Here is a 17133-nt window from a genome sequence, read left to right as displayed (position 1 = left end):
GGGAATCAATTAAACAGTCATATTCATTGCATTGAAGTTACCATTTATATTTCAATTGAACGTATCAACATATAGAAGGAAATAGATAAACTTATACTTTAAAATTTTAAATGTGCCTAAGACTAAATCTAGAGGGTTTGGACCAAAATGTTTTCTGTATTGTTAAGGCGATTTCTTTTCGATTTTTTTTTTTCTTTTTTCCTAATCAATTTTCTTGTTCCTATTGTCTCCCTTGATACAGAAATATAACCAGGGGCTTGCAATAATAGGAGTTTGCTACTTTCCGCAGGGCCCGTTTTCGAAAAGGCATCGATAAACAAAATTTTAGATATGGTTTTTAAAAAAATTTGCAGGTAGAGCCGAAGGGGCCCCCACTGGAAAGGAAAAGTGAGTATCCTCGTAAAAAAAAATCTAAGAAACCGCAAGTTTTGAACTATCGTCCGTCAAAGTGTGAGAAAAATCTCTAGTTTTGAATTGATAAGTAATATTTGGGTTTCTTCTGTAAAAAGGAGTTTTACCTTAAGAATAAATTTTGTAAAAAATATCTAGATATTCACATTTATTATTAATGGAGAATTTTTGGTTTCATTAAACTTTGGTTTCCCACTTTCTATTTCAAAAATTTGAAATATTTAACAACGGATCCCTTAACCTTTGACAGATACAGTCAGATACCTAAACATACATAGGGATCGACTATACACCACTTACGTATCGGATAGTTAACGTTTCCCTTTTGCTTCCAAGTAGCTGTGACGTAGCTCATATGATTGGGATTTTCGGTCAGAGGGTAAAATCCATCTCGTATTGTTGAACTTTTTAGGTCAATCTTTCTTCCCTTTTCTCTTTGTTCAGGCGAATGATGGCATATTCAACGAAGATTTGCATTAACCCTATCAAATTATAGAAAAATTTTGTAACTTCATTAATATGTTTTGTTTTCAAATAATTAAGTTTTGGGGGATCAATTTCTACGGAAAAAATATGTTCTATATCGTGTATAATTACCAATATATTATGATAGGCTATTTATTTTAATTTGTATAATTACCACATAAAGATTTATTCAACAATAATATTTTTGACGAACGCGTTTACTATTAAGCTATATATTATATATTTCAAAAAAAATGACCAAATACTATTAAAGTGTTCATGTCCGTACATCTTTAACTATCGAATGGAACAGCTAAAGGATAAACAAACAGACATTTACCTTATTTCATGGAAGGTTTTTTTCACGGGACAACGTTACAATATATTTAAACCAGCGGGAACCGTTCATTTTCATCGTTAAGTTTTAAAAACAATGAATATAGAAATGAAATTTTCGTTTTCATGGTAGCTTTAGGATTTCTTTGCTGTTATTAAAAAGAACAGGGCAGTTGTAAACAAAAAATTAAGGAAATCAAATGATTAACCCTGGGAAATATTTCTAGGGGGAAAAAAAACATACTTATATTTTAAATATGTTTTCCCTCATACACCTAAAAAAAAAGGCTTACTTTAAGGTGGGATTTTCGGATATGTTTTATATCGTTTTATCCATATCCTTTTTTTGAAAACCAAACAAAAATTACCAAAAATTTTGACGAACCTTACATAGCAATTTTTAAAAAGACCTTTTAAAATGTTTGTCTTCATTTATTAAATGGGGGGGGGGGGGGGGGGGGGGGGGGGGGGGGGGGATTTGTTGGATGGAAAACAACAAGGAAAAAATCAAAATTGTAAGTCAACTTTATATACGTTCCAAATTTCCCATCACTTTTTCAACGTGACATTTAAAAGCTCCGTAACCCTCCAGGGATTTTAAAATAAATTTTTTTTTTCCAAAAAAAAAATTAATCTACAAAAAATACAACATATAGGGTAATAGGTTTTCAAAACCAATAGTCTGAAAAAAACAATCACCCAACTCAAATGCCAAAACAAACTTAACATAGGTTTGTATTAAAACAAATCTTATTAGAGCAACCAAGACCAATTGTTTTTTTCCGACCTTTATTTAAAAAACGTTTTGGATTATTTCAAAAAATTTTGGATTGATTTTGGGACGAAGGTTTTTTAACAAAAATATATTAGGGCTGAATCACCCATTTTAAAACAAAAAAAAGTTGGTCTTTCAGCTAATTTTCTCAGGGTAGGCCTTTGGATAGTGTTTTCCGTGTATTCCCAAAAACTATGGTTTGTTTAACAATTAGGAACTTTGGAAAAAACAAATGGGGAAATTTAAAGGAAAATTTATCAATCGTTTTGAGTTGGAACATCAGGTTAACCTTCGGTATTTTAAATAAATTTTTCTCCTTCAAGACAAATTAATCAAATCCCGCTCCACATTTTTATTTGCCTAAAAGGCTCAAAAGGTAAAATCCCTACCCACAGCCTGCAAAAAATATTTTTAATTGGGGGGTCCCATTACGTTTGCCAATTAAGGTTCAACATGACAGGTTACTCTGGTGGGATTATAACTTAAATTCATAATTATTTATACACTATTATCATTGTTTTTTTTATTTGTTTATGTTTCTTAGATAGGTTTTATGCCGAAGGTTAAATGCTTGGCATTTTTATGACAGGCAATGTTACTTCTTTCACATTAACTGCAGATATACGTACCAACTTTATATACCTTATAATCATAATATACATATAGATATCCACAAAAATCTAAAGACCTAAAAAGATGAACAAGGTGCATTATCTCACGTTAATAATCGCGCATATGCGATAATGTTTTGCTTGTTGCCCATTAGTGTATTCATGTAAAATATACATTGTTGTACTTTGTTGCAACATGCGCATTCCGATGACGTCACATTTTTTACAGTTCCCGCGTTGTGTCTGAACTTCACTATTTATGAGATATGATAAAAAAAAATCAAACAGTATAATGTATGAATGAACATTAACGAAATCTACATGCTAAGCATAAGATTTCAACTTTACCATTGTCAGTGCATTCGTGATCTTGGCCGAGATCGGTTGTCATGGCAACGATAAGGACATTGATTTTACCACCGATGAATCTACAAATTTGTAAATATAATCGAAAACATTCTACACGATATAAGATATACTTTTTGGAAATTACTTATTAAAAGTTCATCGAGATTAATTCCAGTCGTGTATCAGCGTGTGTTCGTTTCTATTGCCGCATTCGGTAAGGAATACACTGAATTACAATGTTGTCCTTAGTGCCGGTCACGTGACTACGTTGATAAGTAGAAACTAGTGCAAGTACCGGAAAAGATACCTTGGGTTCGTATCAACCCAATCTTCATACAAAAACGTGTAGAACTAAGGGGTAAAATATCGAATGAAAATTGAGAAACGATACCGATAAAAACAAGCAATTTCAAAGAGCAAGGTTTCATTTGAAATATATGTGTTTCCGATTGTTAAAACATCGGGGTAAACGATCTGTTAGGTTTTTAAATCATCATAATAAATAAATCAAAATTCTAATGATATTTCGAATCAGCGTTTGATGTATTTCTGGTTTCTACGCATATATCATTCATCTAACTGTGAAAATGAATATGAAATAATTAGATTATGAAAATCATTTTTCAGAATAACGTGAAGAGTCCGTTTAAACAATAATAAAAGACAAATTATTACTGACGTTTATCCCAATAGTATCTGTTGATATTTTATTCCTAATCTTGGTTAACATATAATGTTACACTGCTAAAAGTTATTTTAAGAATTCATTTAGGAAAAATAATCATGAATTTATAAAGAGTGCAAAGACAAGTTCGCCCTAAGATGGATTACCATACCTGTCATAATGGTGGAGATCATCCTGAGAGTATCCACCTGAACATCATAAGGCAAATTAATCATACTGCCAATCCAAAGTATCAGTTTAGGGCCTTTAAATTGCCTAAAACAGCCAAATAGAACAGACAAATATGGATTTAATACCTTGGTTATAAGTCAAATCAAATTGGTTTATATCCTGGACAAGATCACTTATACATAACATAGAGGTCTACTAAAATCTACCAACGGGAAATCATCAAATCTCCAATCTGTCGCGCAGGCGTTGCCGTTGAATTGAACTGTCGTGCCGTGTGTTCGTGAAACGCTATGTGGACGGCCGATCCTGATACGACCAGTTCGTCTATGACCATTACATATTAATGTGGCTAACTCTTAAGTCTCAATTTACATGATTGGTTGAACTGGCCCAATTAATTTCGTCACGTGGTTTGAATCATCCATGGCTATTATCTTTATAAAATATTTAATTTTTTCATTACAGGCAAATCTGTTCTGCAGAGCTTATTTAATGAGTTTCATTTTTTCTTGGGTATAAAATTACACCATGAATTCATTTATACCAAGATTATATTTCAGAACATTATTATGATTTAGTATTACTATGATAAACATATACGGTCGCAACTTACTTCAGTTGCTCTACTCCTTGTTGATAGTCCGCACCTATAGGTGTAACTACGAGCGAGTCAGCATATTCTTCTCTCAGTTTCTTTGTCGAATTCAAAAGAAATTCTAAAAAAAGAAAATAATAAAAATATTTAAAAGAATTTGACGATTATCAATTTAATCGTCGATATCAACTACATGTATGTTACTTACCTCTAGAAATGTCAACAGGAAAAAACGAAAGGTTCTGTTGTCTTTTCAGTAGCTCATCTATAACATATCTCGTTTTGGAACAGTCTCCACTTCCGAGGTCAACTAAGGTAAAGTCATATGGAACCCGAGGAATTATATCCTGTAAAATGGTAGAGAAATTTTGCAATTTCTGTAAGCATTTTATTAAATGGTAATGTTTTTAATATAAATCATGGATTTTAAGTGTCACCATAAATAATAATAGTCACGCATACCAACGCTATCATTGTTAATTGTACAACATTTTCCCGTTTGATCGTTCGTGTAAATACGAGCTTTCTGACAATCAGTGTTGAAGAGTGCGCGCCATCCTCTGCTTATTTACCAAAGTATTCAACCTAGCAATGATGTTAAAAATATACTTTTTTTTTGGTATGGGATATAATTTTAACACGGTATATCATAACATGACCGTGCAATACAATTGTATGTGCTTGGTAATAAGTGAAAGACGGCAAAGATAATGGTTATTGTGGGCCAGTTTTCAAATAAGCAAAATGAAAAGCTTATATTCATAAAATACATTTACAAAATCACCTGCACATGTTGTTCCAAACCTGAAGTTTGACTTTTTGTCAAATAGTATCCACCATTTTTCGTGACAGCTGTAAGGTTAAGTTCCGATCCAGTCTTGTCAAAGTTGTACCACGTCGGGATGTATTTCCGACTACCTGATGTCAGCCCCGTCACCAGGCTTTGCTTTCGGTCATCTGCCATTTTCTTCATATATACAAAATATTTAAAAGAAACATTTTGGGCGTGTATATTTTATTCCAGTGAATGTCCAATTATTAAATACATAACTAAAATTTGAAACAAGATTTTATTTTAAATATATTAAAATATAATGTTATTGATATTAACCTCAAACTGTCCAATAAGTATTTCTTGCAAAATATCTAACCTGACACCATGGCACCCCACGATCTTGCCCCTGGTTTATAAGACAGGTAGACAGGTGAGTGCAAAAATTGACCGTTTTTTATGTCAAGATCTATTAACCATTTGTCTTGGTATCTTGTATTTATGTTTAGCTGTTGAATAAAGAGATCATAAATAGAAGGACTATATTTCTTATTTGTTAATACACGATAAATATAGACAGGGCAATGAGGAAGTATAATATTATAGATATGGCGTCAAAGGGCTGCTCAAAGTCTATCAGTAACAAAAGACCAGGAGTATTTGTTTCCTCAGCATATTGTTAAAGATCATTTAAATGCCTAATGTTTTCATCAATAAATCTACCTCTGAGGAATCCTTTTTGGTTTTCGTGGATAATTTTATTCGGAACAGATTTTAAACGTAGTGCTAAAACATTTGATAATATTTGATATGAGAGATTCAAAAGAGATATAGGTCTCCTGTTTTTCAAAACTTTTCTTTTTTGTTACCTTGTGGCAGAATGGAGACAAAACCTTGTTTTTGTCTATGTGTTAACTCCCAACGTTCGAGTCCCATTAGTAAATTCTTGGTACTCGTTAAAATTTCGATATTTTGTAACACTCAAGAAATATGTGCGATAAAAAACGAGAAAATATTCCATTTCTATTTTTTTAAAATAATTAACCGACAAATATGGTAACGATATATGACTCTATAACTGTCCCATTGTGCGTATATGTTGAATTGATAGTAACTGACACGTGTAGTAAAAGTAACAAAATAACTAACGAACCGCTGTATCAAGTTATTTGTGACCGTCTTGCGTGTAGTTAAATGAGAGTCAATGTCGATGTAAACACAGCCGCATGTCTCCCTCAAACTCGTAAACTAATACAGATTCATGCTCATTAGTTATAACAAACGCATTTAATGATTACAGCTCACACTTCAATTGTAATTAGTAAAGTCAGAATTCCATTTTATCTGCCTATTGATCAGATGCAACTACCGTGACGGCCTGTCAATGAGGTCTGTCGTGGTGGTATTCAAATTGAACGATATATAAAACAATGGTTTAACGTTGCTGAAATTTAATAGTTTCTTTTCAAATAAAGCGATATATCAAATTAAGCGATTTTAAACTAACTGATGAAACAATACAAAGATAAAGCCGGCGTGTTTATTTCACTTCAAATAAACGATATTTCAATATATCGGATTTCAAATTAAGTGGGTTCGACAGTATATGAATTTTTATATTATTGTTACTATGTGAGCAAATAGTTAAATACATGTTTAGAGAATTTCAGGATTAAAATTTCTTCTTTTTTTATTATGCAGATTTCATTTTTTTTTCTGTCGTCATAGAGACATAAAAAGCTGACAATATCCAATTTAATTTACATACAAGATCTATAAACGATTACATAACGGCTGCGACTGGCTTAATATGTCTGTGCAAAAAGAGTATATAACATTGCATAATTCATATTTTATATACATTTGTATAATGTAACCTTTGACAATGGTTAGTTTACTGCTTGTTTACGGCGTTGCAAAGCATCAAACAATTTTTTAACCTGATGTCAAAGGCATTTTCTAAGTTAACCTTAACTTTGAATTGAATTGAATTGATATGGTATTTGCAGTAGGTATATCGGAAGACGGTAACTCTGCCCAAACACATGCTCGTATTCTCCTTGTACTTTTTCAGGTGCCTCCATCAGCAAGTCTATATTGTTTTTATATTCTACCTTCGTATATTCGAGTTTGTGTTACATTATTGTTTCGATAATATATAGAGGATATCTAACGGTGTCTTCAGTAATACCAAATATATTTCACGAGTGGGGCTAATATTTTGATATTTTTCACGAGTGCGCAGCACGAGTGAAAAATATCAAAATATTAGCCACATGAGTGAAACATATTTGGTATTACTGAAGACACTGTTAGATATTCTGTTTATTACATTTTTTATCAACGAAAAACCTACCCCGTATGCTAACTAGGCCTACAACGAAAGTTTGTATACGTTTACAAGTAGTTCCCCCTGTCCAGGTGCTGACATATATGTCAGGCTTTCTGATTGGTCAATTATTTTGGTATTTTCTAATCATTAATTTGATTGGTCAAATCAGCAAAAGTGATATTTTTCACTAGTGAAAAATATCACTTTTATAGAATGAATAATTTTTGGTATTTCACTGGTAAAAATGTAATAAATCCGTATTCTGTGTTTACCTAAACATGAATAGAAGGGAATGATTACGTAGTAGGTTATCTCGTTTATGTGCAGAGAGACCGAGACATGTTAATTAAATATTGGTAAGTATACATCGAAAACTGTCAAAATAAAATAAATAAATAAAAATTAAAAAAATCGAGACACCTATTTCAACGAAAATGTATTTACCTTGGAAGTCGGATACACATGGGACACAGCGAAAATTGTATTAGCGATGTAGTTGTATACCTATCGCACGTTTAATGGAGCATGTTTTCAGTCGGAGCAGTGATGCAGTTCGGTGACATTTCCCACATTTAATGACCATATGGTTGAGTAATTACTATTCAAATATGTTTGCATACATAACAACAGAGGAAAAATGACATTTCGAGATGTTGCGGAATTTATAAACATGTATGCAAAACTTCTCAGTATAAATTACAGATGTTACGCTATTTACATATATATTATGCAAATGAAAGTCCCGTATATTCTGAGGCTTCCAAGTATTATAAAGAAGCTATAGCATTCAATTATATTGATATGACCTACATGTATGGAATTGATATTTGAAATAAATACCACTTTTGCACTAGAAAAGGCCTTGTATGCAAAGGAATCATGCATATTTAGTTTAAAACGAACTTAGCTACCAACAACATATTTTATTGTCTACCAAAATTGGTAGGTGGTACATTACAACTGTTGAACAACAGTCCGTTTATAACACACGTGGAATGAAATGTATATGCGCTTTGATTGGTTGATACTGTGAACTCTGACCGGGACTACTTGTTAATCACTTGATTCATGGCGGTTTGATTGACTGGCACGTGAAGGCCGCTTGACGCATTCGCGGAATTGATTACACACAACAAAGGGGGCCGCGGTGGCCGAGTGGTTAAGGTGTCTCGACACTTTATCACTAGCCCTCCACCTCTGAGTTGCGAGTTCGAAACCTACGAGGGGCAGTTGCCAGGTACTGAACGTAGGCCGGTGGTTTTTCTCCGGGTGCTCTGGCTTTCCTCCACCTCCAAAACCTGGCACGTCCTTAAATGACACTGGCTGTTAAAAGGACGTAACACAAAAACACACCAAATACACACATAAAACAGTTTGAACTTGTTTTTCTGATGACTAATTGACATGTGGATTTTTGATCAAGTTAACACTTTGAAGATAATAGAATTGTTAATTTTTGTATGATTTGCTATTAATTAAATTAATTTAACTACAGGTCATATCCTTACGTCCCAAATGATATAATAAACACAGTGCTCGAGGGTAAATATATACTTTTACAAGCTTGTGTTTGAAACAGGTCACACAAACTCATGGTTAAGCGAATGCTTTTTAAAACTTTGGAAACACAATTAAACGAGAGTGAAAGAAATACCACAAACAATAACCAATCATTGTGTTACCATTGATACTGTAAACATGAAATATCATTGACAACGACGATTGTTTGATTTTGTGTGGGTTTAAGGTCAATCGACATTTAAAGGCATTTATAGAGATAAATAACTCTAGGAAATCACAGTCATAAAACAACCATCCCAAACGTTAATTAAAGAAGTCGTGATCATGTTTTAGGTATTTAACGAGGTAGGGTGGTTAACTGGACACCTTGAGGAAAACAAAGCATATAGAAAGTAAAACGCGTGGAAGATAATCTGAATACTGCTTGCTGGTAAGAATGTTAACCCATATAGCATGATTATAAGAGGCGACTAAATTTGGAATCGTATTTTCCCTTTCCTTTCAAAAAACTTCTTTTCTCTTCCTATTGCCTCCCTTGACACTACTCAGTTTCAGAAGAGAACATAATCATATCTTAAACCTGACCTTTAACTTATTGGGCGAGCTCCTTTGTATAACTTTTTATTTCATTTGTATGTATTCGTTTTGTTCAAAAGGAAAGGAACTAATGGTGTAAAAATAATAATCCAGATGACTTTGAGGTGTTAAAAAAACATTTAATGAAAGATTTCAAAATCATGCATGATTGCAATATCCCTGAAGAGCTTATCATAAAATGTGTTTTTACCCTGTGTACACCGGATCATGGAGCAGAATGGTAAGTTATTTCATTGATAAAAAAATATTTTCAATTTTCATCTTAAAACTAATGGAACAAACAGTAATCTTCGATAAATGTGTCGACTGTTTAACGCTCACATGCAAATCTAGGCCAATTCCGTGTCCCATTCTCAAAGTGAAAACCGGGGTGTTGTCAACCAATAGGTATATTAACGAACTTTGATCGTTTTTTCCGATATGTTTAAAAAGAAATGGTATGATTTTCTCTTCTCAGTTTTTGTTTAAGATCTTTTTGCGTTGTACGAGATGATATTTGAATACAATATGCTTTTTCGATTTGTTTGTATAACGGTCATTCAAATGCATTCTTCTCTTGATCAGGTGGAAAAGTGATCTACAAAGACAAGAAACATAGTGTACCTTCAATTTCAGGATTATGATGCGATTGCGAGGATGTCACTTGAAGCTTTGCTTGTTTCAATTAATGAGAGGCAAGAAAGACAAAACAGTTTCCAAATACATCATTGGTAACAGTAAAATGGCGGTACTTCCGGTTGCATTTTCATTATTGGTTTTCTTCCAATCCAGAATTATAGTATGGAGATTAACGTCTTATAAATAGGGAAAATCTAAGGCGATTTGATAAGCATATTTATGTTTGTTTCACGCCTGTGCATATTGTAAATGGCTAGTATTCTTCAGGTGAGTTCACATTTTGATTATCATCATTATGATATTCATCATCTACCGTAACAATCGTGCCCTTGGAATATCCAAACTTGAATTATACTACAAATGCTTCTCTGGGAATGTCAATATGATAATCAAGCAGGAGTTATCGCTAAATACTATAAAATCACCAAATCACAATCTTTTATAGTAGATATGATCGCATGTTAGCAACATGTATTGTTGAATATATAATCTGAAAATGTTCTTTAATATTTTCAAAACAAAACCAAACATAAAAAGTAGTTTTCGGTCGTGTTCCGCAACGATTAACCAAAGGCTATGAATTAAAGGATTAAAAAGAAAACGTCAACTCTATTAACAAGAGGTTTTGATATGATGCACTTCAAGTTTCCTAGATAACAATTCCACGGGAGTGGATGTGTTGCCTTCGCAGAAAGTTGCTGGATTAAAAGAGTTATTTCAAGAAAACACATGTTCTATTCATAGTAACAGTAACAATTACCTTTGACCTTTGGAACAGTAAAAAAACCATGCAAGCTCTTGTGGTAAGGAAATACTGCATGAAAATTGAATTTGGTCGTCAGGAAGAAACTTTAGTAGTCACAAACAAACACATTTTCTATTTTTACTAACAGTGACCTTTAACCTTCGAACCTTAAAAAGCAATCCCAGGAAAGCACTTTTTTATAAGAAAGATATGCATGAAGTGTGAGTGTGATCGGCCAAAGATAACTTAAGTTATTGCACGAAAACCACAGACGCCGCCGACCCCGACATAGTCACTATATTGCACCTGTTTTTTGCAGATGAAACAAAATGCTAATGTAATGTTATGTAGCGACATGTCATTATTGAAGATCAAGTGCATTACATTGGGCATAACATCGGTCAATGTTAATAACCGTATCTTTATTTTATAATTCTAAAAAAGAAAATAAGCATTTGATTCAATATTATTCTCCTTCACGACTGAGTATTTAATACTACATTTATGTACAAATATTCTTTCAGAAATGTCCAAATTACTGCACATTTGGGATTTAATATCAGTATACAATTATTGTTTTCGGTCTAACCGTAAGATCTTCAGAAGAAGACTTATATAGGCCTAGCCCATTGTCTCATTCTTTTGACAATACTGTACATTATATGTGTATTGCTAATAACATATTTTGAAACTAAAAAAAAATTTCGGTGTTACATTTATTTTTTTCATGTGAAATAAAATTGAATTGTTCATGCATTATTTTGTTTCCACATAAAAGTGTAAGTCTACATTCCAGGTTCTCTGTGGTATTTTTTTACTATCAGTTTATGTGTCATATACCTCCATGCTCCTGTCTAAAACATGGATCCAGGGAAATACCATGAAAAGTTACTTACCTTGAAAATCTGATAAATCAACACAGAGAGAAGTGTGATAGCGATGTGGTCGTGCTGCTTTCGCACGATCAGTAAAGCTATTGTTCAGAAGGACTACTGATAGGTTCGATGACATTCCCAATAACAATATGGTGTTATGTATTAAATATCAAGACAGTTTGTTTGCATACATAACAACAGAGGATTAATGACATCTCGGGGTTTTACATATCAATTCCGCACATGAAAATCCCACATATAAATCATTTTATTTTGTTTAACGTCCTATTAACAGCCAGGGTCATTTAAGGCCGTGCCAGGTTTTGGAGGTGGAGGAAAGCCGGAGTACCCGAAGAAAAATCATCGACCTACAGTCAGTACCTGGCAACTACCCCACGTAGATTTCGAACTCGAAATGGTATATATTGACCTGCATGTGACCATCTATCCAATCAGAAAAACGGGAAAACGCGGTATATTCAATTTTACTTGCCTATATGAACAGCTATAGTCGTTTATATGCTAAATGCATGTAGTGATCCATCCCGGCCAACAAGCATGATAACTATAAGTTAATTCAACGTTTTTTCGCAATTGATGTAAGATAAATAAAGTCGGTGATTGGCCTAAGTACGTTCTTGAATCAAATGAAATGAAAACTTATTTAGATCTTATATAAATATATATAAATGTGCTATTTACAAATTTGTAGAATCTTTTTAAGTTATACACTGATGACATTTCGACTTGATCAAGAGAGAGTAGCAACATCATTAAACTAATATGTAATAGATTCTACTATTCTGAATCAAATCATTTGACTCCGCAAAGTACCGTGTATCAAACAGCCCTTACCAAAGCTTACGTTACAGGTATATATCACTTTATTTAAATATGATCACCAGTATTGCGCGTTTGAAGTGAATCATTTTACAACGTACCTCGTTACAGCCTGACACAATTACTTTATAGATTGCATTTCGTGATAATATTTAATATTGCCTGATAATTCAATAAGGCAAACGCGTGTCACTTACATGGGCTATTCCGTTTTAATATGATACCTTCATTTTATAAACAAAACTATTTAAAGATTCATACATAGTAATCAGCCATTTATTGGATATCAATAAGTATAATAAGTATAATGATGTTCGTTGACTGCAGTGCTACATTGTACACAGCAGTTAAAAATTACTACTCGACACTTTTTACACATATCAAGTGATTTAGCTGCGCCTTTTGCTAGTATGAATTGTTTTTTTTTTTTTGTTTTTTTTTTTTTACAATTTTGTTACCATGGAAGCAAATACAATTTTAGAGAATTGGAGGACTAAAATCAAAAACGCATTTCTCTTTAAGTAGTACGTACATACATAATGATTGCCTTGATTTTCTTCTGTTATTGCAATGAATATTTCATTTTTGATTTCTGCTGTCGTCATCTACATTTCTTTTCAAATAGGTTGAAAAATAATAACTGAATTATTAGGCTGTCTTGTCATGGTAAGTTTGACAGGTATATACAACAAAACATCGGGGACAAAGGAATCAGTAGTATTTTACCTCATTATAGCATGTATCATAGTAAGGCTTGTGTTGACTTTTTCTACAACGAATTGTTGTATATAGATAATAATTCGAGCGGTGAATGACATCTACAATCACAATCTAATATATGCTCGTTATTAATTGCATGTATTGTCTTCTAATTTCACAATTTTCAAAAGAAACTCAATATAAAATGTCATTTTCAGTCATGGTTCCGCAGTGATTTTTTTTAACCATAAGCGTCAACTGTATCAATCAACAGTTACATAATGTACTTCCAATCTTATAGTAAAAAGTGGAGTTGTTTTGTAAGGTGATTAGCGACATGACATCAATGGAGATCAAATGCATTAACATGGGCATTACATTGGTCAATGGTAGTGGTGTCTATACAGATATTTATTTCGTACAAAAGACAATTATGTTTTTATCAAATGTAGTATTTATGTGGATATTATTATCTTCTAAAATCATCACTAGTGAATATCCTTATTCCACATTTCTACAAATATTCTTTCAGAAATGTCTCAATTACTGTACATTTGGTATTTAATATCAGTATATAATTATTGTTTTTGATGTTACTTGTCGTTATTAGATATAGCCCCTATGTGACCGGGTGGGGTGTCCTGCTGGGTGGGTTCGGCAGTATGCTTCAGTGAGGTAGCACTATAAATCGGCATAAGTTCCGGACTATCACAAGGAGACTTTACACGAACATACCGCAGCCTCCCAAATCACACATATGTACTCACCACACGCATGTATATCGCAAGCGGGGGAGGCCGCCCTTAAATACCTGAGCTGTTGATAGGACGTTAAGCAAATAAAACCAAACCAAGCCACGAAAAAAAGTATGTAGATAAAAGTTTTTATGTGTACAAATAAAATTTACCTGTTAATGTAAGGTTATGATTAATTAGATTTTATTTAAATATCAATCATTATGATCAAATAAAAATACTTACACGATAATATGACTAAAGACTGATATTGTCAGAGACGATTAGTCGTAAGATCTGTGATTGACAGCATTTGTCAGCACCGTGATGGTACGCATTTTTCAGAGCTGTTAATTTAAAAGTGTGTATTTCAGAGCGTGTTTTTCAGAGTATTTGTATTCCGTAGTGAGTATTTCAGAGATTGTGTATTTCACAGTGAGTATTTTAGAGTGTTTATTTCAGAGCGTGTATTTCTAAGTGTGTATTTCAGTGATTGTGTATTGTGCAGTGAATATTTTAGAGTATTAATTCATCATTTATATTTCAGAGTGTGTGTGTCAGAGTGTATATTTCAGACCGTGTATTTCTAATTGTATATTTCAATGGCAAAAGCCCGTTATGAGATGTATCTTCTATAAACAACGAAGGTATGAAAACCTAATATTAGATGGCATTCGAATGGATTGTATATCTTGCGTAATATGATATAATCCGTTCATGTGTATCGCTTTCAAGTAAAACAATGATGTTAAATATATATAAATAATGTATGCCTTTAAAACCTATCGTCTCACAATAAAGCGATTTCTAGAAAAACTATGATTATGATAAACCTTTATCCTTTTTAATGAAACTTCACTGAAAACCTGAAATCGGGATGATTCGCTGACGAAATATAGAATAAAAAACATTGCCGTTCGATCCGGGTTTTTTCCTTGGTGTCGTTTAACCGGTTGTACAACAACAAAAATCGCGTGTTTCTGTCCATCACTCCAGGTGTTGGAGAGTTGGAGTCCAGCTTTCTGTACAACGTTTTGCAACTGCTTCATTGTATATTTACAGCTAAATCCGACACCTTCGTGGAAATAAAGCCGTTCTCCTTTGGTCATTATCAAGTAGATACCAAGTCCAGCTGTAGCGAAATGATCTAATATCATTATGTATTTCATTTTTCATATTTCATATGTACAATTTTAAATTTTAAATTCAATTGCAAGTTAAAACTTAGTAAGGAAAAATTGCACAGATTAACGGCACTAAAACCATGTTTATTACTAGTGCTAGGCCGATAGTTGTGTCTAGGAGGTCGGAATGAAGAATTATACCTGCTGCTCCTAATGCATGATAGTCAGAAGTTACTAAATTTTAAATATTATCATTTCTCTTCTATATATGTTCAACTTTCTTGGTCCTATTTTCTCACCTGACACTACCTTGTGTTTGGCACATAGTTATGCGTTCGCCTGTATTGATGCTATGGATTATATCCCCTGGCCAGAACATACCAGAGTTCATATAAAAGGCAGTTGCCTCTCCTACTTAACGCTCGCTATTTTGGTAGTAGCACTAATAACAATACTTAAATAGTAGATATTTCAGGAAGAGCTAAGATGGTCAATTGAAATGTTAAAAGAGTCAAAACCTACGAAGACGAAACTATGGAACTTTAGAGATATGTTTGCTCAATCCATTATGTGCGGATTAATTTCGCAAGGAAAAGCACCACTTCAATTTAAATGATGTATTTAGTTACGTATAGGATCTTTAACAGGTTCCTTTGCTTCCAAGTAAGTTACCACGTAGCTCATATGATTGGGATTTTGGTAAGAGATAAAATCCATCTCATATTTAAATTTGAGGTCAATCTGGCTGCCTTCCTCTTTGTTCAGTCGACTGATTGCATATTTAATGAAGCGTTGCTGTAACCCTAAAAAATATACGTAAGCTTATATAACGACCGTTATGAATTATTATATAAATGCTTTTCAAATTTTTGTAAAAAAAGACTGGTGATAGTACATTTATAAGCTTTATTACTGCCGAGTCGGTACTATGCGTTAAGATGTTGACAAAATCATTGATAAGGGCTATAGTATTTTAGTATTTTAAAACATACAAGTCTAGTATGAAATATAAATATGAGAAATCCATATTAATCTGGTAATTTTGATTGACAAAAAGAATCAGCATCTTACAAGTTTATCCTCAAACTAGAGGTTGCTAATTTTAGTATATCTAGATAATCATGAATAAATAGTACAAACATTTCTTTTTTTCTGATGTACTGATATACAGTACTTAGACTACATATCGACTTCCATTCCTGTTTAGTTACATAAATCCACTGATCATTACAATTCACTTTCATTAGAAAAAGGGACTATTACAACCGCTCATTCTATCATTATGTCGTTGTCAAACATATGTTTATGCTATTATTACATTATTTTATGTGAAATTAAAAACTAAAATGTTTCCTATCCAATTCAATATGTAACTTCAATGCTTATTATTTTATGCATATATATAATTCAGCTGTTTTGATTTAACGTAACGTTCATCAATGTGTATACATTGATAAATATTGTTGACGTGGAGAAATGCCTTTGTCATTTTCCACCGGTATAAAATCCATTAAATTTCATTCTATTTATTAAGTCGTAATTATCAATGACTACGTATCAATATGTTCTTGTTATGTAAATAAAATAAAATATATTTTGATATACATAACTGTGTGCTTTATCATTATTTACACCATATCCATATAAGATACAACAAGAAATTTTACTTTCCATTCCTTATTTTCATAGACTGAGGTCAAAATAAAAATCAAATACGGAGTTGTTCAAGACATACGGCATAAATATTCACAGCCTTTTGAACAATAATAACCATGCTTGCATGAACATTTATAAACAAAAATCACCCGTAGATAATTCAACAACTATAAAGATATCAGCCAACGATTTGAAAAAATATTCATAATCAACACGATATTTT

At 32.6% G+C, this 17133-nt stretch overlaps 2 protein-coding genes across 2 annotated transcripts in view; one reads left to right on the top strand and one right to left on the bottom strand.

Moving 5' to 3' along the window:
- LOC117340718 (farnesoic acid carboxyl-O-methyltransferase-like) overlaps positions 1 to 467 on the top strand; it is a 27233-nt gene extending 26766 nt beyond the window's left edge. The window contains exon 9 of the mRNA XM_033902481.1: positions 354 to 467. Coding sequence (XP_033758372.1) covers positions 354 to 467 — 114 coding nt within the window. The remainder of the gene's footprint in view (positions 1 to 353) is intronic.
- Positions 468 to 2667: 2200 nt separating this feature from the next.
- On the bottom strand, positions 2668 to 5361 carry LOC117340717 (histidine N-alpha-methyltransferase-like). Its single transcript, XM_033902479.1, has 5 exons — positions 5182 to 5361; positions 4606 to 4744; positions 4416 to 4518; positions 3783 to 3886; positions 2668 to 2675 (listed from the first exon to the last, which is right to left on the bottom strand). Exons 1-5 carry the CDS (start codon positions 5359 to 5361, stop codon positions 2668 to 2670), a joined length of 534 nt encoding a protein of 177 aa, XP_033758370.1.
- Between the last annotated feature and the right edge of the window lie 11772 nt (positions 5362 to 17133).

Source organism: Pecten maximus, chromosome 13 (genome assembly GCF_902652985.1).
Source record: "Pecten maximus chromosome 13, xPecMax1.1, whole genome shotgun sequence".
Classification (NCBI taxonomy): domain Eukaryota; kingdom Metazoa; phylum Mollusca; class Bivalvia; order Pectinida; family Pectinidae; genus Pecten; species Pecten maximus.
This window is presented reverse-complemented; position numbering and strand designations above follow the sequence as displayed.